The 25,814-nt window shown below is 32.6% G+C and overlaps 1 protein-coding gene across 2 annotated transcripts in view; it reads right to left on the bottom strand.

Annotated features, from left to right (window-relative positions):
* CDH13 (cadherin 13) overlaps positions 1–25,814 on the bottom strand; it is a 1,300,132-nt gene that overhangs the window by 5,259 nt on the left and 1,269,059 nt on the right. For both annotated transcript variants that reach the window (XM_023494633.2, XM_031949183.1), the window contains 2 exons: positions 13,194–13,427; positions 7,071–7,289 (listed from right to left, as the gene is read on the bottom strand). In XM_023494633.2, the coding sequence (XP_023350401.1) occupies positions 7,071–7,289; positions 13,194–13,427 (453 nt within the window). The remainder of the gene's footprint in view (positions 1–7,070; positions 7,290–13,193; positions 13,428–25,814) is intronic.

Raw genomic sequence — 25,814 nt, 5'->3', positions numbered from 1 at the left:
AAATATTTTCTCTGACACTGACACTACGATCTCCTGCTAGTCAGTGTTCTTGGCCCCAGGCTACTCCCATCATTTAAATTATAGAGCTTTAATAGACCTGCATTGACAAGCTGTTTCTTCTGGAGAGTTTCTCATACCAATAAAATTACAAATTGGTCATAAACAAAATAGACCCACAGGCAAACAAACAAAAAAACCTAAAAAAGGGGAACCCTGACTTTGGAATCTGGAGACCTGACATTATTCTACTTAGTATGTGAGCCTAGATAACTTACTTCTATTTTCTAAATCTCAATTTTCTACTCTGTGTAATAAGGGAAAGACAGATTATGTGATTTCCAAGGTCTCTTTTAGCTTTCATTTTGAGAGTCTATGATTCTGCAGGTATTTCGTGACCACTAAGAACACTGCAGATAATTGTGAGAACTTGTATGAATTAATTCAGAAAGTGAGTAGGAAGAGAAGAGTAATTTGTACAACAATAACATTGTAAAGACAAAAGACTTGAAAGCTCATCAGTATACTGATGAACTATAATTCCAGAGGACCAATGAAGTATGCTGCCCATTTCCTGACTAAGAAGTAATGGACTGAAGATGCGGAATGAGACATATAATTTTGGATATGAACAATGAGAGAATTTTCTTTGCTTAACTATCCATACTTGTTACAAGTCCTATCCTGGCCTGGTCTCACCTCTCCCCAGTTGGGAAGAAGAAAAAGAAGGACTAATAAAGAAAAAAAAATTCTTGTTAATTGAAAAAAATAGCATTGGTATTCCTTTTAAAAAAAAAAAAAAGCTGTGAGAGTGGGCATTCCACAGTTATGCTTCCAACCATGCCTACTTTGCCCAAGAGCACTATAATTTAGCAATGTTTATGAGTAGGATTGCCCTCCATATGGTACTATTTTTTGGCTATCAGATCTTTCTACAACAAGGAATTATTTTCAGACCATATTCTGGAAATATTATATATAGTCCTATGAAGACAAAAAAAATCAAGAAATTCTGTCTTTGACTGTAGTTGACTTTTTTCTCATTCACTGGAAAACAGCTAGTTAGATAGCATTTTAGTTTTAAAAGGCTAGATTCAGAATCAATGTTAATACAGTTAGCAAATATACTCCTGAAAGGATACACTTACAGTTAATTCTGATGTGTCACAGTTATAACCATGTTTGTAGCTGTAATCATGATGATATCCTAATAATCAGTCCATATACACCATGAGAATATGCGAAACACCTACATGGTATGTTATTAAAATTGATCTATGTTTATGCTCAGATTAAAATAGACAATAGCACCTTTTATGTAAAGATCTAAATTCTTTTATGTCCTTTTTTGGCATTAGTTGGATTTACAACAAAATTATGGCCAAATCCATTATTGCATCAGATAAGTCTGAGTCACTATAGGAAATAAGCACTACAGCCATTGTAGACCATAGATTCCTAAACAGGCTCTGAACAGCATAAGGCAATGACATTGACTTCAATTCCTGGAAAAATTATTGACCAATAAAGGGATAGTTGATGGATTTCTAAAAGATAAAACAATGATTACAAAGAGCCATGATGATTGCAACAAGTTATTTCAGACTAAGCTTATTTCATTTTTCAACAGGATTAATAAGCTGGTATATAAGGGGAAGGCTGAGGATATAATCTATTAATTTTTTAGTAAAGATTTTTATATTGAGGGATAATGAAGATTTTAGATTAACTTATAATATAAATATTGGCCAGACTCAAGGGATAGTTGCTAATGGTAACATGTCCATGTGACAGGAATTATCCAAAGAAGTTTCCTGGGAATCTGTGTTTAACCATGTTCTCATTAATATTTTTACAAATGGCTTAGATGAAAATATACACTGCAGTCTTATCAAATTTACAGGTGCCAAAAAACATGGCAAGAGTGGCTAAAACACTAGATGATAGAGTCAGGGTCTAAAAGAATCTTGACAGACTGAAGTATTGTAATGAATTTAAGATTAAATGCTTTTGGGTAAAACAAAAACAACTTCCTCAGAATAACATGGGGGAGGTATTTTTAGACAATAACTATTCTGACAGTGATGAGGAAGTTACACAAATTTGACATTACTCAGCTATGTAATATCACATCCAAAAACGTTAATGTGATCTTGGAGTTTGTACAGTAAGAGAGGCATAGGGAAGCTTCAGCCCTTGTGTACGATATCCTCATCATACTTTATTGGCAATATTGTGTTTAGTTCTGGACACCATGCTGTAAAAAAGAACATTAATAAAATGGAGAAAGTTCAAAGGAAGCAAATCAGCCTAGTGACATTTTTATTTTTTTTTGGCTTGAAGCAATTGGGGTTAAGTGACTTGCCCAGAGTCACACAGCTAGGACCTGGTAGGTGTCTGAAGTCACATTTGAACTGCTCAGGTTCTCCTGACTCTTGGAGATGTTCTTTATCCACTTTACCACCTAGCTTGCCCTCTAGTGACATAGCTTGAGTCTATGTTTTATGTGGACTCATTTAAGGAACTGAAAATGTTTAGAATGGAAAAGATTTGAAGACTAGAAATGAGATACAGAGAAAAGATCAGGGCAGTATAGATGTTAAGCATTTCAAGAGTTGCCATGTGGAGGAAGAATCCGATTTTTTTTTTTCTCTTTGGACCCAGGAGGCAGAGCTAGGAAAAAAAAGGATGCAAGTACAAAGGAACTTTAGATTCAAGGTCAGGAAAACTTCCTAACATTTGGAGGTCCTGTTGTACCTCCAGACTTTGGAGACTATTTTGAGAGTTAGTGAATTATCCTTCCTTGGCAGTTTTCAAGGCAAATCAGGATGACTACTCACCACAGTGTATTCTAGTAGGGATTCACTCTTTTTTGAGTTGAACTAGATTTTCTCTGAGATCCCTTTCAACTTTCAACTCATTTTTACCTGTAACTTTTCAAATGGATCTAGCTAGTGTCAAATATCAGAAACAGTTTGAATCCTGGTCTTCCTAACACTAAGACCACCAGTCTCTTCTGTACACCAAACTATTTCTTTGTTCAATTATTCAGAAAAATAAATTATTTTAGGGTAGAAAGTAAGGGCAGATTTAAATTATAACATTATGGCTATGTAGTTTTTAGATTCAGAAAAGCAAATGGAGACTTTGGTCAGGTTTCCTTGGTTGCTTACTTATCAGATACCTCACAGCTAATCAATTGGCAATCTACTATTGAATGAGTGACAAATGATTTAAACAATTGTTCAACTTTATTTTTGTTTGAACAATGAATGATCTGGATGACTATTCAAATAGTTTAATCATCTTAAAACTACTCAAAGAAATAAGGTCTGGATACCTCTTTGGCTATTTAGAGCATTTAAAATAGTTATTCTTTTGACATATAAAATGTCTTCTTTTCCTAATTTGAATTTATGAAATGAAATGTCAAATTATGAAAGAGAATTCTCTTTTTTACTTTATTTTCATTAAGAATCTTTAAATGACCTTTCAAATCTGAAATTATAAAGGTATAACACAAAACTCATTAAATCGATATCCATCATAAGGTATCTATCAAAAGTTCATGTGATCTGTTCACTACTGAAATGTCCTTCATACCTCCCATCCCCTCCCCCAAATTGAAATCATTCAGACAAGAAAGAATCAATTAGGCTAAAACATTGAGATTTATTTCTCTCTCTCTCTTTTTTTTTGAAAGAGATTAGAGATCAGAATGCTGAAGTAAAAATTGGCTTCCCAAGTTTAGCTTTCATATAGCCTAAGACATTTCATGTGGCATAAGACAGCCATCCTAGATCTTTCAAAGAACAAAGCTAAAGTAATTCAGTAATTTTTACATTTTAAAAAGACTTTCCTTCAAGTATAGTTATTAAATGAGAAAAATACCTATAAAGGTCTTTAAAATTTTCATAACTTAGTTACTCCTTTTAGTAAGAGGGAAACAGAATTTGGTGGGAAAATAAACTTTTTTTTTCAAAAATGAACTTGAAATTTGATGGCCAAAAGCAAATACAATTTGGAGGACAATAGAACATTTCAGAGCATAGTAAAAGCATGTTACATGTTATCCTATGCCCAATGACCCAGTGAATATGAAGATTTATTAAGTAAATTAATCTAAATCCTATAGAACCTTCATTGGTCTATGTCATATGCCTATGTCGTACTTTTTTGTGAAGGTCATTTTTCTTTTCTTCCTTTCTTCAAAAAAAAACAAACCCCTAAATTCTGTTTTCATTGTATAATATTGATTCAGCATTACTTATGGCTTTTCAAGTATCCTAGAGGTTATCCTATATACTTATGTTATGCCTGGACTGTATAGAGTGGAAAAAGAATATATTCCCTAAGTTTCAGATAATAGCAAGCCAATTAGCATTTGTGAAACACCTATATGTCCCAGGCACTATACTAAATGCTGGGGGAGAAAAGATCACATAAGAAAATTCTTGCTTTTCAAGGAATTCACAATCTAATGGGGGAGAAAACAAGCAAGCAAATATATATATATATATATATATATATATATATATATATATAATTGCTATGTTTTGCTATCATCACATCACTATTGTGCCCATCATCATAATTTATATTTGTATGACCAAAACAAACCTTTTGCCCCACTCCCACCTCACTATCAAAATCTACTTCCTTATATGTCAAATATGTATTCTTTGAACATAGTGGATGCATAACAACTACTTCCTGAATGAATTCTGATTGCCTGATAATCAAATTCCAAAGGAATAATGAAATTTAAAGTCTAACAACCTGGACCTTCCATTTATCCCATGTGATCTTGTCAATCCCTACACCTCTTAGTGCCACCTATGATGATGCAGCCAAGCGTGTGTGCTTTACTTTTGTGAATTGTTGAAAATGCCAATTTACTTTTAAACACCAAATTGGCTTGCTTCCCTGGTTTGGAATCTGTTCTTTGCAGCACCACATTTATAAAATGTTAAGGGAAAATAAAATAGGCAGGGTGATGGGGATTGGGGAGGGGAGTGCTGCACTACTTTCCAAAGAAAGAGCCAGGGAAATGACTATGGGTTAATGCCTAGGCTGAAGCCTGTTTGCATCACAGGGCACATCTTTGTTCCCCCACACCTGAGCCTCTTCACACTCAGTTTGACAAATTAATTCCACTGCAGTCAGGAATCATTGAATTCAGGTAATTTCTTCCCACCCACTGCATTTCTCATTTCCTGTACAATCACAGCTCTGACTGCCACTGCCCAAACCCTTTAGTGAACTGGTTTAAAGCAAATATAGGCCTAGAGGGTCACTGTGACCCAAAACAAAGAGTATAAACCACATTTGCTGCTTGAACTAAAAGCTTTTTCCAATGCAGGACCCAAGGCAAATTTAAATAATAATTACAATCAGTATTCGGACAATTTAGGGGGAAGACAGGCTATGTTTATGGAATGAAAACATTAGATTGGGGGGGGGAAAAAAGGAACAACAAGACTCCAGTGTTCTCAGATGTTTTCATGGTCAATTTAGATCACTGTAGACATGAGTTAAATAATTACTACATTTAGAGTGGCTGAGATGCCCTGAGTCCCTTGGAAACTGGTGCTTCCAAGGTTGGAAAAAACTCACAGCTTACTGGACTCTGAGATCTGTTAACTAATTCTCCCATTCAGATAGTATTATTCCCCTTGTTCTTTTACTCCTAGGGAAATAACTGGAAATCATGAGTACTTATCCTCATTCCTGGAACTGTTTGTAGTCACATGGCCTACCAAGCCTTTTTTCTCTAGAACAAAACTTCTTAAACTTTGGATTGTGACCCCATATGGGGTCATGCAACTGAATGTGGGTGTCTGAAATTATGATTTATTTTCAATAAATGTTTGATTTGTATACATATTTTATATAATTTTATGCCTAGGATTGTGTAAAAATTTCCTGGGTAATAGAAAAAGTTTAAAAAGCTTTGCTCTAGAGTTCCTAATTTTAGTCAAAGACAACAGCTAATTCTCAATTATCAGCCAGGTTTCTCTGCTAAACTAGGCCTGTTGCCCCTTATTACAACTGTGAAGTGGACATAGAGGGTAGAGGGCCTAATTATAAAATGGATAAATTAAGAGCAATGCAGTATATACCCATAATTTTACGTAAAACCTACTAGGGCTGAGGCTATACCATTCTTTGACATGGGCTTTCAAGTACAGATTCAATTTATCATAGGTATCATATCTTCTTCTAGGTATTCTCTCGTCCATCTTCTTTGGTCTTGCTAGAATCCTAGCTAGACTCCTCCCATAATAATTCTCTATCTTCTCTTCTCAAGTCTTCTCTGCTCTATTATATAATACTTAAGTCTTTTCTTTTATGTGTCCCTTGTGATTTCTCTTCATCATCATAGACTCCTTAAGGTTTTTTTCCTACTATACATCAACCCCATCCCAAACCTTTTCTCATCCATTATGTACTCTCAATTTTTCTTTTTTTCTGCACAGAATCATAAACTAGGGGTAGGAGGGTCTTTAGAGTACATATGATCCTATTTCTTCTTTTTAACAGCTGCGAACAGGCTGGATCCCCATAGAAAAAAAGGAGGTTTGATTAGCTAAATTAGTTGCAGGTCCTCTGACCATTTGTCTCTCCTCTTGCCACTCATATTTTCTATCCACCTTTTATCACTGCTAAATCTTCATTTCCCTATGTCTTCTCTTCTCTGACACATTTTCCTAAGTCATCTATATGTGTCTACTCCCGTCTTTTCTTCTCTCTGTTATTTTCACACTTTCTTTTCTATTTTATTCCTTCTATATCTTCTCTATTATTTTTCCTATAAGTGTCTTTTCCCTGCCTGAGATTGCTCTCATCTCTACTAGTTCAATTCCTGACTGACTTTTACACCATGGATATAATGACTTGCAATCAACTCTTAGAGAATGGCCCCCAATTTCAAACTAAGTATTTTCTCACAGACATATTGATTCTTCTTAAGAAATAACTCATCAAAAATATGTTCTTGGAAAAATATGTGAAAAATTACTTCCATGAACCTATAAAAATGATATTTTCCCCAAGGTTGAGGCTTAACTTACATACTAAGCTGAAGAATGAAAGAAGCAGGACTAAGGTGGTTCTGATGTGCAGGATCCCAGCTGAGCTGCAGTCCATTTTAGATTTCTTACAGGAACAAACTTGCACTTTGAGTTCTGTGGTGTTGGACAAAGGTGGCGTGCCTGAGTCCGTCACCATGACAGGTAGGTTGTAGTTTGCTTTCTTCAGGTTTTGAAGAAGGCTTAACTGGGCATGAGTGTCTGGAAGGAAAGAGAGATATATAAGGAGACTGTCACAGACTTTCTAAAATTGAAGAACATAAATAATCTATTCCTTACAGAATATGTAGAATACTTATTTTTGACATGAAATATTTTTTCTCAATAGTATTTTATTTATCCAAATAAATGTATAGTTTTCAATATTCATTTTTGTAAGGCTTTGGGTTTCAATTTTTTCTCCTTCCCTCCCTTACCTCTCCCCTCTCCCAAAGAGTAAGCAATCTGATATAGGTTAAAAATATGCAATTCTTTTAAACATATTTCCATATTTGTCATGTTATGCAAGAAAAATCAGACCAAAAGGGAAAAATATCATGAAAAAACAAACAAACAAAAGATGAAAATACTATCCACATGTTTGTGGATACACGTTCAGGCTCCATAGTTCTTTCTCTTCATATCAATGACATTTTCCATCCCAAGATTATTGGAATTGTCTTGGATTAGTGAATTCTTAAAAAGATCCCAGCTCATCATAGTGGATTATCACATATTTTTGCTGTTATTGTGTACAATGTTCTCTGAGTTTTGCTCACTTTACTCAGCATCACTTTTTTGAAATCTTTCCAGGTTTGTCTGAAATCAGCCTCCTCATTATTTCTTATAGAACAATAATATTCCACTATATTCATATGCTATAACTTATTCAGTCATTCCCCAATTGATGGGCATCTACTTAGCTTCCAGTTCCTTGTCACTACAAAAACAGCTGCTACAAACATTTTTGCACATGTGGATAATTTTCTCTCTTTTATGATCTCTTTGAGATATAGACCCAATAGTGTTTGTCATGAAATATTATGAAATTAGGTTGAAACAACCTCCAAATATTTATTAACCATCTACTATGTGCCAAGCACAAGGGATACCAGACAAAAAGTAACTGCATTTGGCTTTCATTTAAACCATTAAGTCACACTTTACTTCTTTGCACTATGGATTTTTCCCAGGTTGGCTTCAGTTCTACTTTGTATTGAACTTATTTAAAAAATCCAAATAGTCATTGCAAGTTATAGTTGAAAAAAATAACTAAAGGCTTTTTTCTGCCTTTGAGTAATATTGATCATATCATTTTTCCTCTTAGAATTCTCTCAAGTTTTCTTCCAGTAATCCAAATTTTACTCTGCCTTCCAATACAGGTCCAATTATACTCTCCCTGAATATACTAGCCCCAATTTTTAAGAAAACTTGAATTGTCCTGATGACACTTTCAATGAGTCTGCAGAAGATGACCTTACATTATGATTTGTATTTTAATAAAAAAAAAGTTTTTTTTTTAAATCTTCCTGTACAATAAACTGATAAATGCTAAGTTCAAAAGAATAAAAGTAGGGTAGTGACTTCTAATGTATTTTTTTCTGACCTCTAAGAATAAGATGGAATAGAATGGGAATGAGCATTAAGATAAGAAATAATAACTCACATTTATACAGCACTTCAATTTTTACCAATTATTTTGATCACAGCAAGCCTTTGAATTAAATACTATATGTATTGCCATCCCTATTGTACCACTGTAGAAACTCAGACTTAGAGAGTCTAAGTTACTTATCCATGATCTCATAGCTAGGAAATATATGACAGAGGATTAAATTCAGTTACACTGACTCTAAGACCTGATATTAATTATGATCCTTTACCACACTGCCACTTTCTTCTCCTCGTTCTCTCTGAGCACTTGGGCTCTGAATTCCATAATTTCTCCCATTATTTTGCTTCCAGAATAAACATCCTATTTTCTCATCAGATATAAATCACTTGAAACCGTAAACTTGAAATACTATTCAACAACTAACAAAAAATAAATCAATTCAATTAAAATGATTATGTGTAAAATTATTATTGTAAACAAATAAGATTTCCTTATAAATGGTGTCTTAGTCTATGGATGATATTGTTATGGCTGGCCCAATACATGGGATCCATAGCCACCAAAAATTATTTGGCCTAGCCATACATACAATAAAAAAAAAAGCTCAATGAAGAATATCTATTACAGATTACAGTGTTAAATGGATAATTCTTAGGGTTGTCCATCTATCTATGTATATGTATCTGTATTTTTGATAGGAATTAAAATTGAATAGAAATTTGAATCCACAATTAAACAAGTAGAAACAAAAATAGATTGCACTGTCCATTGGAACCTAGAGAAAGTTTTTAATGATCTAGTACTTTTCTCTAAATTTAATACCAATATTACATTATTATCATGAAAGTGAGAGAATACTAGTCAACTAGGTAGTATAGTAGAAATAATAACAATGATGATGATGAGGATGGAGAAAGCTAACATTTATTTAGTGCTTATAGTGGCTGGCACTGTGATAAACACTTTACAATTATTATCTCATTTGATCCTTACTATAATCCAAGGAGGTAGGTTTTATTATTATTTTCTTTTTACAAACAGAGTTTAAGTGTCTGAGGCAGATTTTGAACTCGTGTTTTTCTGATTCCAGACCCAGTCCTCTATTCAATGTTCTATTTAATTGAGTTGACAGCCTCAGGAAGATATGAGTTCAAAGTGTGATTTGAACTCTTATTTTCAGTGTTATCTTAGGTGAGTCTCTATCTCTTTTAGCTTAGTTTCCTATCTGGAAAATGGAAACAATATTAATATATATTTCATAGGCATGTTATGATGGTCAAATGAGAAAATTAATGTACAGAGCTTTGTAAGCATTAAAGTACTTTATAAATGTCAGTAATCGTTATTGTATTAGTTTATGAGAATTAATAATAATTGTCATTCAGGATAATAGTAACGAATGTTTTGGGGGTAATCAGGCTGCCACACCTTACATATTATGAAGAAGAACCACGCTAATAAATGGTGTACTACTGGAAAAGAAGTGGGGCTTATCATGTGGTAAGATGGAGGAATATTTGTTGAAAGGTCCAGGTGCTTTACTCATATCCTTGAAATGTCAGGAAAATGAAAGTTCAGTTGGGTTTGAGTAGACTCCTTTTGGCCAATTTATGGCAAGGTAAGGGGAAGACCCTTATCTATGTATGTATTACTATCAGTATCACTCAATGGAAATACAAAACAGAAATATTTGGATTAAACAAAGTACTAAAATATTGCTTGTTAACAGAATGAATAAAATTAAATTAAATACTGAAACTCAATATCAAACCATAGAGTCTCTCCCTCTCTGTGCCTGTTTCCCATATCCCTAACTCTCAGATCACTGAAATACATTTATGATGTTTCTCATTACCAGTAAAGCCTCATTTATCAAGTAAGAGGGAAATGGCATATATTGACATCAGATCTGTGGTTATTTGAATTTTTTTCTTGAATTTTTGTTCATTTTTATCACAAGAACAACACCATAGAATATAGAGCTGGAAGACTGTGAAGTCAGCAAATATAATATATATTCTGGCATCTATTACTTGTATACATATTTTATGCATTAATTTCAAGAAGTTTGGAACCAGCATTTACTGGCTCATGAAAAGTAATTATTAAAATTTCAGTGCAAGCATTTCTACCTGGCAACTTGTCAAATACTACAAATCAGAACTTCATTTATTGTTTTGTTGATTGTCTATGCTTTAAAAAGTGATGGAAAAATTTAATAATATAGAGTCAACTTAATAAAGAATCATTTTACCTTTTTGAGAATCAAATGTCATATTTCTTACTAAACAGTTGTCATGAGTGTTTTTTTAGGAGATGTATGAAGGTAGCACCCCAAAGATTGTAAAAATATAGATAGATTTCATGACAGCATACAAATATATATATATATATATATATATATTATATATTTATATAGAAGAGAATGAAACTGACAGATATTAAAATTTTTATCCAAGATTATGTGCCAATTAGTTCTGAGGCAAAATATGAACCTAAATTACAAATTCAGTTCTTTCTATCTCTCCAGTATTATCATACATTACTCCTCTCTTCTCACATTTTTCTATCCATCTAATAGCAGCCTACTTGTTTTACACATATGGCCTTCCATTTTTCATCTCTGCTTCTTGGTTTGTCTATGTTATATTCCTTCATCATTTCTGTCCCTTGGGATCTGTTTTCCTTCAAGATTGAACTCAATCACCATCTCATACATGAAGGTTTTCCTGATTACCTCAAGTATTAGTGAGCCCCTTTTTACAATTCTGTTGCCTTCTTTTTGCATAAACTTTATACATACACATGTGTCTGTGTGTGAATGTATATACACATATAGTTATATTTACATATATTTAATATACTTATATGTGTACATCTTGTCCCTGTTTATCAAGAACTAAACATGTAGAAAGTACTAAATTTGTGTTTGTCATTTGGTAGGTTGATGTGTCATTAAAATCAAACTAAAGGGGGACTTTAGTTTAGCACATGACTTTTTGTTTCTTAAGGGAGAGAAAAGGTTATTTCTGAGAGAAAGGGCAGCCAACAGCTGGCTAGAAATGAAACTCAAAATTTTACTGAGGGTGATGCAGAGTAAGTAGCAATGTTTTATGTGTATAGGGCAAGGACCTTAAAGACTCCTTTAAAAATAAATTGTAGGCAGCTTTTGTATGGAAGAAGTTCAGCCTTTGCAAACTATTCTATATTGTATTAGAGTATAAAGGAAGCTTGCTCAACTGAGCTGTTTCAAGGACCCAGAAGAGTTGGGATGATCTACACTGAGAATATAGTAATGAAGAAAGTAGGATAAAGGATAAAGATCAAGAACTCAGGAAGATAGAGAGTGAAAGACAAGGAATTATCAAAGAAAGCTCCTTACCCATAAAGAAAAAAGTAAAGAAGTAAGGATGAAAATATTAAAACACTTGATTCTGTAAAATAGCTAGCATGGACTTTTTAACTTAGAAAAGTTCAGATAAAATAAGTGTTCTGCAGTTGTTATCTTGGGAACATTAAGCATTTCTGTGGGCTTCAGTTTTCTCATCTTTAAAATTGAAAAGTTAGACTAAAGCAGGGGTTTTTAAAACTGTCATAAACCCTATCCATCTGGTGATCTGATGAAGCCTATGGAAATTTTCTCAGGAAAATTTTAAATATATAATATGAAACACAGAAAAATATAAAGCATATCAAGTTTGGGGAAAGTAAAGATCTCTGTGTTATATAAAGTTATATTAGACATCCTTAAATATATATGCATAAACATATACTAACATATATTTTATGTATATGCATAACACATAAATATTCCCTTTGAAATCCATCCATGAATCCTTTTGACTGTAGATCATAGGTATGTTATATAACCAGCTGTTGGTTGAAATTAATCTAAGGTTTGTAGAGAGGGGTCATGAAACATACCCACTTTCAGCTCATTAAAATAGAGTATAGTGGAAAGAAGGGAAAAAGGAACTAAGTAACACTTAGTCTCTGAATAAATCATACAGGGAGACTTTTCAAACAAATTATGAAAGATAATAGGGAACAAAGAATAGGCAAAATAAGTTATACCAAAAGTTTATGAAGGCATATGAAAAGAAAAAAAGTGGGGCAAACAAAGAATAAAGAATCCAATCTAGATCAAACAATCTCCCTAACTAAATAAACATTTTAAAGGCAAACTATATGTAAAATAAATAAAGCAAAAAGGTAAAGCATAAAACAAAAAATATTGAGGTTAAAATTCAAGACCTTGAATGGTATAATAAAAATGCATGCTGTTATCCCAGAATGTGCATTTGTGGTATTTGAGTTTACGTAATTGGTCTGTTTGGTGGAGGGCAAAATCCTAAGTATAGCAATGAGTATTATATGGAAATATCAATTATGATAGAGTAGTATTGTAAGGATGAGATCACCATAGGGAAAAAACCCAGAATTCTTTGGGATAAAAGCTTACATGAGGCCAAAAATCTAATAATAATAAAATGATTATTTATTGTACTTACCATTGATCTTAGAAATTTTCCAGAATTTATCAGAACCTGTTTGTTTATTAAGTTCAAATTTGAATGGATCGGTGTTTGGATGGAGATCCTTATCTAATGCTCCCAAAATAACCACATTGAGATCTTTGGCATCATCACAGACTTTGGCAAGTGTTGGGTAAATAAGAGGAGCATTGTCATTCACATCTTCCAGTCTTATTTGTAGAGTCCCAGTACCAGTTGCAGGAGGATCACCTAAAGAAATGGGAAAAAAAGATGTATATAATTTTAGATTTGGTCTTTGTTTTCTTCTAGAAGATGCAGTATATACCACCATATTTGCAGATTCCTTTTTTACAAAATACAAAAGATATCTTTTATTTTCATCAATCATTTCCAAAATGGAGGTCAAATCACACTAGAAGTCAAAATTCAACAAGCAAACCAAGCTTTCTTTAAACACCTACTTAGTACAAGATCCTGCATTATACACTGGAAATGCAAAACAAATTCAAAATAATGCTTTCTCTTTGGGAAATAGTCTACTGAAAGGAAAAAAAAAATTTGAAAGCCAAGTAAATTCAAAGGATACACAAAATAAATATTATACAAGTTCAGGGGAGAAATTGGGAGAGGATCAAGAAAGGTTTTGGGTGAAAAGTGATAACCAATTTTTACTTTGAAGGAAATTAGGAATCCCAGAGGACAAAGGGAAGGAAAGAGAGTATAACATCTGTGGTACTAGCTTTCAGAATAGAAATATGGACTGGATATGAAGGTTCAGGGAACCATGTGATGATTGAATCCATTTGTATTAAAAGATGACTAAGAGATGGTATAAAGGTTAGGATTCTCTGAAATCAATATTTTACCTTTAAAACTATAAATCTTTTATTAAAAGTCAATGTCAATATGTTTCAGGTGAATTGGGAAAGGATACAATTATGATTGAATTTGGACTCTAATCTGTAAAGGCAATGCCCTTGAAATAAAACAAAACAAAACAAATAAAAACTTTAAGCAAACAAAAATTGCTTTAATACAGAAAACAAGCCTATAAAATAATGGCATAATGATTAGATTACTCTCTTTCGCTTGTTTTTCTATAGTAATAGCTAGTATTTATCTTGTTCTTTAAGATTTGTAAATTGTTCCATATATTTTTTCTCATTTGATCCTCATAAAAACCCTGGTAGGTAAATGTTATTATTATCATCATCATCCATATGAAGAAAATAGGGCTGAATGTTCATTAACAGGTTTGCTTCAGGTTATTAAGTTAGTATTTGAGGCACAATTTGAATCCAGATCTTGATTCCAAGTTTAGTGCTCTGGCTACTGTACTACCTATCTATCTATCCCCTTTTTTTTCTCTATGCTTTGTCTATAAAGTGAAATCAGAATTAATGACACTGAGGTAACAAATTAATTCAATATACAAGGAAATTAGGCAAGAAGAGAAAAGAATTTGGTCAGAAAGCTGTATCATGAGAGCAAAAAGTCTCTCCACATACTAATTTCCAGGAAATGCTTTCAAACTGCCTTAGAAGCCTTATAATGCCATTTAGAAATCAAGACAGATTTTACACATTTCTGTGGGAGAAATTTTTGACTTATAATCACCTGTTGTACATGTTGGGCAAGGGTGGTGGTGGTGGTGGAGAGTTTGGACTGGCCTGTGGAGTAATGACTGATGAATGATATGGTTTATCATTCCAAATGTCTCAGACTACAGATTGGAATTAGTTAAAATTTGGGAGAAAAATCATAATAGAGTTATTTTATTCATAATAAAGAAAGCTAGAATGAGCTCCTAAAATGTCTGGCTCTGTGAGGTAACTGGGAAGTTAAATCATCACTGAAGGAGAGCTAATCCAGAAACCTGGGAAAGGAAGTAGTTTGCTCATAAACTCACAGCTAATTAATGTCAGTATTGACATTTGAACCTAGACTGCTTGAATAAAACTTAGATTTGCTTCATACTTTGCAGCAACAGTATTTTAAGAAACAATTATTGTTCCCCTTATTCCTATTCCCCTGTCTTATAGGCTCCTCATTTTCCCCATATTCAACATGGAGTGGGAAGTAGATTGGGGACAGCTAAAACCCCTTCCAGCTCCTATGATCTTTGAAAAGAATGCTCAGAATGTGTGTTTTCCCTTTTCTAGTTCTCTTTTAACACTTTCCTGAAAGAGTTTGAACCCTTTGGCTAATGGAATATCCTCCCCTAAGTCTCCATACTTCTCCCACAACCACTGCTAGAATCTTTCCTTTGATATTATTTTCCATCTCTGTTGATATCTTTTATGTATATAGTGGTTTGAAAGTAGTCCTCCTCATTAGAATTCAAGATTCTTGAGATCAGGATTATTTTTGTGTTTCTGTGTATTCCTAATGCCTGACACATAGTGAGTGCCCAATAAATGCTTATTGACTTAATGATTAACTATTTAGACACTGCCAGGTCAGAATTCCTCCTCAAATAGGAGGAAGCCCTTCGCTCCATTCTAGACTCCATTCCTGAAACTGATCTCAGAACTCTTATGCTAGGCATAAGGATGAGAATTGTGAACCAAGGAATATACATTTCTTTCAGAATTTTTGGTGACTGAGCCTCAGTATTGGCTCAATTAAAATCATGTCTGTAAAATCAGCGACCACTATGAATATGAATTTATATTTATAATTCTAAAGCATAAAAAGAAATGAGAAATCCAAATTTTCTAGATTGTTTAAATTGAGTACTTAGATTAATGAAGAGGTTCTCAAATTTATTGAACTCTTAGTTTTTAATGAGTATTTCTTGGTTGTGCGGTAGGGGAAGCGAGCAATAAGATCAAACTAGACAATGACTGCCAGCAGTTTCACTTTGAAAATGTGTTCTGCTATTTCTGAAGTTCATTGAATACTATTTATCCCATTTGACATATGCAGTCTTTCTGCATCGTAGACAAAAACTGGACCTGTACTGTCCTTGCTTTAGGGAGCTTCTAAATAAGGTTATCACCTTCTTTATAAGTGACAATTCTAGAATGGTACTCATAGCACTGAGGAAGGTGAAAAATCAGTATGTTTCTTAGGAATTTAGGTCTTAAGCCAGATTTCTCTTTCCTATGCCATGCTGCCTCTCTGTATGTATGAATGTATGTGTATATAAGCATATCATATGTATACATATTTATATGTATTAATATTTCTATATATATATGTATATATCACATATTTAGGTACATGCCCATACATATAGCAGCTAGATTTTAGCATATAAAACCCTTATTTTGATGTCAAGAAGACCTGAATTCAAATTCAGCCTCAAACATGTATTAGCTGTAGGATACTGGGCAAGTCACTTTACTTCCATTTGCTTCAGTTTCCTCAACTGAAAAATTGGGATAATAATATTTTCTACTTACTAGGCTTAAATAAAATAATAATTGTAAGTGTCTGGTACTTAGTTGGTGCTATGTAAATTATCTATTATTATTTTATGCATATACACATATACATACCTTTCTTTTTTCTTTTCTTTTTCTTTTTTTTTTTTTTTTTTTTTTTTTTTTTTTGGCTTGGAGGCAAGCAAGATAGATGACTTGCCCAGGATAACACAGCTAATGTCAGAGGCCGGTTTTTAACTCAGATTCTCTAAACTCCGGGAGTGATAATTTATGCACTGCACCAACTTTCCTTTGTACACATTTTTATATGTGCTAATTATGTTTGTCTTCACTAAAATCTTACTATGATACCTCACTCTGCTACAGAATAAGCCTTTAATTCTAAAGTACTCATTTTTTCTTTTCTTTTTTATTATGAAAGCTTTTTATTTTCAAAACTTATGCATAGATAATTTTCAACATTCAAAACCTTGTGTTTCAATTATTTTCCCTCCCTTCCCCCATCCCTTTCCCTAGATGGCAAGTAAGCCAATACAAGTTAAACACGGGCAGTTCTTCTATCCATATTTCCATAATTATCTTGCAGCACAAGAAAAATCAGATAAAAAAGGAAAGAAATGAAAAAAAAAAACAACAAAATGCAAGCAAACAACAACAAAAAGAGTGAAAACGCTATGTTGTAGTCCACACTCAGTTCCTATAGTCCTCTCTCTGAATTCATATTGTTCTCTTCATCATAAGACCATAGGAACTGGCTTGAATCATTCTATAAAATATTCTTTTAGCAGAGGTCACTGCATCACACAGTATAAGCTTTAAGTAAGGCATCTATTTTTGACCTATATATACATATATTATTCAAGGACCAATCTAGATATTCTCAGAGTAATTCATCACTTAGGTTGGTGTTAAGGTGATGAAAATTTCTAGATCCTAGAGACTCTCCAAGACTGTACACTTAGCTAGAGAGGAATTGTAACCCAATCCAAAAGAAGGAGTACCTAAACCATTAAAATTATAAAGTCAGATCCCCGAAATATTATACAAATACATGCATATACAGGAGAGACAATATGGTACAATGGAAAGCACAAAGACTTTGCATTCAGGGAACCTTAGCTCAAAACCTGATTCTAATACTACCAGAAAAAAGTTTGAGCAAATTATTCTACTTCCCTGAGCTTGAGTTTGCATATTTGTAAAATGTGGAAGTTGATCCAGATAGCCAGACTATCTCTGATGTTCCTTAATGCTCAAAATGTAAGAACTTGTAAAATATAGGCAAACATTTGAATATATCAAGAATCTGTGAATTCATAAGTGTGCAGAACTATCTTATAATGTCAGTCCAAAAAGTTACAAGGAGTTACCCGAGGACTATAGAGTTTATACAATTTATATAGGATCTCATAGTTAATAAACGTCAGAATTTGCAATTGAACTTAACTTACAACTCCAAGCTCAAAATTCAGCACTCTTTCAAGTAATCTTTGTGAATAGGTAAAAAGAAAACAAGAGAAAGAACCTGAGGCTTTTCCTTTCTTTAGATTGTAAATGCTGTAGGTACCTTTGCCAAACAATTCATAGTAACACATCTTGATTAGACATCAGAAGAACGTCAAGCCTATTATTTATGATTATATATGTGGAAGTGGTCTTGCATAGTCTGAAAAAAGGATGATACATGGCTTTCATGAGCTAAGTATGCTCCAAAATTCAAAGGGATATTATGTGGAAAATTTATTCATATTGCTTTGCTTCATCTCAGAATTATATGGTACAATTATAGATGAAGGTCTCAAGGAGGCACATTTAGGTGAGTTTCCCATCACCAGTGATCTTCAAGCAGGGGCTGAATGATCATTTGGTGTGTATTTTGGAGTGGGTGTTCTTTTTCAGGTAAGGGTAGGAATGAAAGATTGCTCAAGTACCTTATGTTTCTAAAAATCTGTGATTCTGTGAACACATGGTTGAATGGTGAGACCTCATCTACTTAGTCATATTAAGAAAATAAAAGAACTGCATGGTGGCTGCTGGTAGCATTTCCCTCAGCATGAGCATTTGGATTGAATTCACTTTAATGAAAAATAAATTATTTTCACTTTTTACTGAACTAATTGAATTTTCAGTAAGAATCTAATACATTTTTCATTTTCAATATATTAAAATAAGTTCATTCAGCAGAAGAGATGAAAAGCATTTGCCCATCTGAAATATGAATGTAAGTTAGCCTTTCCTGAACTTAATTAAATGACCATCTTTAATTTTCATATGATCATAAAAGTTGGAGGTAAAATGGACTTTTGTGATCATCTTGTTCAATTCTCATTTCAATAGAGGAAGAAACTGAGCCCCACAAAGGGGATATGACTTGCCTGTCATAATACGAGTGGTAAATAGAAGAACCAGCTTTAAACCTGTTTTTCACAACTCCAATTTCAATATTCTTTACATGACAATACATTATGACCCCACAATAAGCTTATGTTTTATAACCCATAATTCACTTAATATCTAGTGGCAACAGTTTGAATTCTCATTTCTCTTCCCCTATTAATAGCATTTTGTTTGCATGTATAAAATAGCAAGAAGAAATAAGAAAGAAATATCCAATTATTATCTATGAAACATAATGGTGAGGAAATCAGGGAAAGAAAAATTCTTGATAGGCTAGAACAAAGGGCAAAATCTAAGAGAGATGAATACAAGATATGTTTTAAAAATCAACTTAACAAGAAGAAGATAGAGGAGACCCAAATGGAAATTCACATAAAATAGTTCTGGTAGTTTTAATTAATTTTAATTAATTATAATTTTTGATTGTAATTTTAATTTTTAATAAGTTACAAACTCCATGACAATCAACAGTGTGATTTGATATTCAGAAAATCAATACATTAATTACATTAATTTAGTCATAACATCTAGAATGAGGAAGGCAACATAGCCTTAGGCCAAAAAGAGCATTTCTAAAGCATTGTGTTTATTTCAGGGGGCCCTATATTAGGGAGGAAAAGGAATAAGCATTTATATCAAGCTTACTATATGTCAAGCACTGGGCTAAATACTATATATATATATATATATATAAAATATAATAATATATATAATGTGTTTATACATACATATATTCCTATACATATATAAACACACATATATACACATATTTATATGTATATGTATATTGTAATGGGCTGAGGCTTGAGTTGATGCACTGAGGTCCCAAGCATGTGAGGCTAAATAGTAATTGGATTATACTCTATTAATATATATGCTTGGATAAAGAATGGCCCCTGCCCACTCTCTGTGTGAGTCCTGATGTGTTATATAGGAAATGACGATTTTGGTGGGGTGGAGGCAGAGAGACAGGAAGAGAAGCTGGGAGAGATTGGGCCTGGGTTTTATTCTGGTGGTGCTAGTCTCGTGGCTTCTGGTCTAGCTAGCTTCTTGACTCAGCTGCACACGTTGCTATAGCCAATTCTCTTCCACCTCCGATCTTTCTTCACTGAGAATAAAGAGTGATGATTTTCCCCTAACCTGAATTCCTGACTCAGGCTGATTTTAAAATACGTGGTCATGACAGTATATATTTGTGCTTGTGTGTGTATACAGAAAAGACTTTTTTAAAAAGCTAGCATTCAAGTTGAGTATTGAAGCAAGCAGTGTAATAGTTACTTAATAGATGACTGCTTAATTCAATTCAAGAAAAGATTCCATTTTTCTCTGCATAAATATTCTCTTAAAAGAATATAGATGATGTGCAATATGATAATGTTAGAAGGAAATTCAGTAGAAAATTGTATACATATAGTTATTTATACACGTACACATGTATATACATAGATACACATGGATATATGTTATAAAGAAGGAATAAAAATAAATATCCAAGGAAAGGAAAAATATACTTCTAGTGTCATGAATCATTTTCCTTTTCTGACTTTATTTTGAAAGACTTTCATGAGCCTTCATAGAATTGCATGTCTTGAGTGCAAATGTCAGTAAAGAGAAGTGTTTATCACACCTCAGTGTCTGCAGTAGAGCAGAAGAGGTGTTAAATACTGACATACTAAGTGTAAGATTTAAATATACCGTTGAAATAGAAAATGCAAAAATAAACAGAAACTTAAATTAATTTGCTAATTGGTCTTCCTTGGCCCCATGTGTAGTCTAGACATATATTTCAGAGAAAGCAGTTTCTATGATGAAATCTCTGTGTGATGATAGATAATAGTGACAATAATAAGTTTAGTAAGAGACAATCAACATTCCTTTCATTTACATGTCAAGTTAATGTGTAACATTTGTAAAGAAAAAGAGCAGATGAAAAGAATTTGCTGCTTCTAACAAATTCCAAGGAGAAAGTTTCTGTAAAGAAACATACACCCACTCCTCACTTCCCTCACAACATGGACATTCACATAATTGTCACAAAAATGCTTTGAGGAAAACAAAAATAAAACAAATGAAAGTTGTGTACCATCAGTACATTGATAATAACTGGTTCACAATTCACCCAGGAAAATACATATGTTCTTTAAAATTTAAGCTCCATTGAAAAGAAATAGCATGAAATGGTTAATCTACTTATCTGGTCCACACCCCTTTTTATTTCTTTGTTCTATTGTAAAACAAATAGTACTGTTCTAATTGGCATCAAAGACTGAGAAAAAAAAAATTGATTAGTAGAGCGATACATACGTGAACAACAGGAAAACAAACTCTCCAAAGCATTTTGATGAGAACATTTCAACGTGTATATGTGTATACACACATCCAGAGAGAGAGAGAGAGAGAGAGAGTTTTGATTTATAGATCTTGCTTGAAATATACTTAATGATGAAAATCTTGATAATGAAAACATGGATCCATAGATGCTCAAGATACTTTGCAAAGGTTGTATCTGACATTTTACTTATTTCCATTGCTTTCTTCATCAAATTTTCTTTTTTTCATGACATCTAATCACTGTTTATTAACCTTTATAATCTGTCAAGGACATTTCTCTTTACAATTTTGATCCTGACTATTGATAATGGTACTTCTAGGATATCCCATTCAGATATAAGAATCCTGAAACCAATCCTACACAAGGAAAGTTTTTCCTATGTGTCATTCCATGCTCTAAAGTAAGTGTAAAATGAAGTAGAAAAATGAAACTAGTGAGTGAGATCCAGGACAATACATTTGCCCGAAGAGAAACCTAAGCTAATGAGTTTTTCTTTCTCCTATAGCTTTCCTCAATTTAAAGTCACCTCATGCTGCTGACCACTCAGTAACAGAATCACCCAGATTTCCTATAGTCATGAAAAACTGAATGGGATGTTAAATGGCAAGTTGCCAAGATGTTTAGTGGCATATAAACACATCAAGACACAATTTCAAATGAGAAATGAAAGTTTACAGTGAGGGTGTTGGAAAGCAACATATATTCAAAACTTCCTGCTTGGGAGAGGTAATAGAAAATTCTGCCTGCATCTCAGTTTTCTCCAGCAAAATTCTCTACTGATAGTAAAAAAAAAAAAAATCTCATCTAATACTTAATACAGAATATTCCCTCATCTGAATCAAAAAGGGCCTAGCAAAAACAATAACATCTGTCCTCTTACAGAATCCTACATTCTCATGCGTCAGTGGGATTTAATAGGCCATTTAATCTGAATCCTTCCTAAACAGGAATCTTCTCTACCACATTTCTAAGAAGAAATTATTCAGTTTCTACATAATGCTAATGCTAGAGACCTTCTTATCCTAAGCGTTGTCTCCTAAAGCAATCCATTCACATTTGGAACATTTTAGTTATTAGAAACATTTTTCCCCTGATAAAAAGATGACATGATCTTCCATCAACTGTACATAACTTGTTTGTGTATACTTATTTGTATCTTTTCTAACCCATTAGAATGTGAACTCCTTGAGGGTAGAGATTATTTTTTGTCTTTCTTTTTTAGCACTTGACATACATAGTCTGTACAATATAATAAGCACTTAACAAATGTTTGCCTGCCTGACTTCTTATGATTTCCACTCAGTCTTATTTTTATTTTCTTATACCAAGATAACTTATATTCATTTCCAACACAAATACCCTTTAAATGATTGATAAACTGTCCTCCCATAATTTTTCTCTTCTGCTGGCTAAACACTCCTACTTTTTTTCAACTAATTCTTATACTGTATTATTTCAAATCAAGTACTTTTGAAAATGTCTTGCTTTTATTTATTCTTTTTTTCCCCCAAAATTTGATTTTCTCAAGAATTTCAGAGAAAAATGGAAAACAGAATGGCAAGAAAAAAATAGATGTAAATTAAGTACAAAATTGTTTTGTGATCTGAATATCAAAAGATAGAATGAGATCAAATAAGCATTACTGATGCCTTCCCATCAATAGCCAGAAGATAAATCCATAACCAAATAAGATATAGAAGCAATAACAAAAGATAAAGCATGGTTTTGCTTACATCATGATTTACATGGAAGGAAAAATATAATTGTAAGAAAAAAATTATGTGAATTAGGATAAAAAGGAGAAGTGATTCATTGTGGGAAATAATTATAACAAATATCTGTGATAAGTTCCTGATATTCAAGACATGTAAGCAACAAATAGAAATTTATATCTATAACATACACATATATAACAAATATACCATATATATGTATAAGTATATAGATTTCTTTATCTAAGAGACAGAGGAGAAAAGTAATTTCTTAATAGTTGAAAGACTATGAAAAAGTTTTCAAAAATTGTTAACTATTGACAATCATGCAAAAGATTTTTTCTAAAATTCTAAAAAGAGAAATAAAAATTAAGATAACTTTGACATTTTACCTTATAGTCAACAAATTTGCAAAGATAAAAGATCAGAACAGTCATTATAAGGTAGATTGTGAAAATTTCATGGGCACATTTATACTGTTGGGGGAGCTGTAGATTGGTTTAACCATTCTATAAAGCAATTTGAAATTCTTTTTAAATCATCAGAAAATTTTCCATAATCTTCAACCTAAAATATAAACTTCTAGTCAGTTCAAAGAAATAAAAGTCATAAATCTTTTGGAATATATATTTGCAGAACTTCTTAAAGTAACAAAGATAAATAAAATTAGATGCCCACAAATTGGGGAATGTAAAGCAAGTCTGAATATATAAATATAATGAAATGGTATTAAATTGTAAGAAATAATAAATATGATGAACACAAAGAAATATGAAAAGATTTAATAAATTGATGCAAAATAAAATAAACAGAGCCAGGAAAAAAATATTTACAATGATTACATAATTTGAATCATTGAAACTTGCAGTAAATAGTAACAAAACAAAAGCAAAATTGAAACTGAAAGTTATAAAATTTATAATGACCATTGGAGCCCAAAGAAGAGACATTAAAAGAACTTTCCTCCCTTTTTATAAAGTTAAAGACTATGAGTGTGAGAAATGGAAGGGAATCAGAATTTATGAAATGCCTAGTATATGCTAAGCATCTGAAGTGCATTACAAATATGAATTCATTTTATCCTGATAACAACTCTTTGAGAAAGGTGATGTGATTATTATTCTATTTTTACATCTGAGGAAATAGATGTTAAATGTCATATCCAGTGTTATATGCCTAGTAAGTTTCTACAACTGAATTGGACTGCAGCTATTCCTAACTCCTAGCCTGCTGTCCTCTATGTCAGTTATCTGCCTCTATCAGGAATCCCTATTAAAAAAAGAAAAATAATAATAACCTTTTTTTAGAGAATGACTCTTGGGAAGAGAAAAAGCAAAAGAAGAAGAAAAAGAAAGAAAAAAGAAAGGAAGAAAGAAAGAAAGAGAAGAACGAGAAGGAGAAGGAAAAGAAAAAGAAGTAGTAGCAGGAGAAGGAGGAAGAGGAGCAGAAGGAAGAACAGGAGGAAGTGGAACAGGAGAAGGAAGAGGAAGAGGAAGAAGAAGAAAGAGGAAGAGGAAGAAGAAGAAGAAGAAGGAGGAAGAGGAAGAGGAAGAAGAAGGAAGAAGAAAAGGAGGAGAAGGAGGAGGAGGAGGAGACGAAGATGACACTACTTCCATTGAGATCTGAGTAGGACAAATTATTGCAGAAGCATAACTTCTCTTGATCCAGATGTTTTGATTCCATTAATATATCCTAAGTTTTAGCACCCTTTTCAGAGCATATCATATTATGATCTAATGACCACTTCTGTACTGGGAGAGGGAAGGAAATATTCCATTTTTGCCATTTCTATGTCCAATGTCTGTCATACAGTAGAAGTTCAATAAATGTTGCTTGATTTTGTTGATTGCTCTCAATGCTATCTCTTATAATGTTTCTCATCTAATTATGCTTGTGCTGTTTATCATGCTACTTCCTCTTTGGATCCATTATGTGACTTTCCATTATCATTATATTTATCTATAATTCTAATGTTGAAAAGTTGTGTTATATGATTCACTGAGATATATTATAATATTATAACAATAACACAACACATATTCATATAGTAATTTATCTATAAGTTGTCTACAAATAGTAAATTTTTTACAAATAGTAATTGTCTATAAATAAATTTTCCATAAAATATTGGTGTTATGAAGTATACTTTTGTGCTGGTGATTGTAAAAAGCAGGGGCCAATTTCATAAGAATGAACCAATAAGATTTGTCATTTCTGCTCAGTTTTGGAATTAGGCTACAATGCTTTTGTAATTTTTTCTAATTGTTGACCTATCTATCATTTATCATTTATCCATTTATCTATTGTCTATCTAGCCCTCACCTATTGCTCTATAATTTACCATCTAGCCATCTATCATCTATCTTTTCATCAATCTATCCATTCATCTATCACTCTCTAATCTAATCATCCATCTATTTCTCTATAATGTTTTTAGTTCTATATCTATCTTTCTACAATCTTTTTAGTTGATCAACCACCAAAATGGGCAGCTTTTCCAGTCGTCTTTTACATATACTTTGCTTTTTTGCTATGTGGGAAGTTAGATAACTTTCTTTTGCATTTTGATGACTCAAGTAAGAAAATTTTGTAATATTCCAGTACTATATGTGATTAGCACCATCTCATTCATGAATGGAATTGGTCAAGTTGATCATGTATAGAGAATTCTTCATGTGTTTGAACTTTGTTCAGGATATCCTCTATAGCATGACTTAGGTAAATATATTGCCTTTTATTGTTGAATAAAATTCATCCATTAAATTCACAATTAAGTGGGCTCATAATTAGGATTCATGTGAGAAGT

Source organism: Sarcophilus harrisii, chromosome 2 (assembly GCF_902635505.1).
Source record: "Sarcophilus harrisii chromosome 2, mSarHar1.11, whole genome shotgun sequence".
Taxonomy (NCBI): Eukaryota; Metazoa; Chordata; class Mammalia; order Dasyuromorphia; family Dasyuridae; genus Sarcophilus; species Sarcophilus harrisii.
The sequence above is the reverse complement of the archived record's forward strand: the minus strand, read 5'-3'. Positions and strand labels throughout refer to the sequence as shown.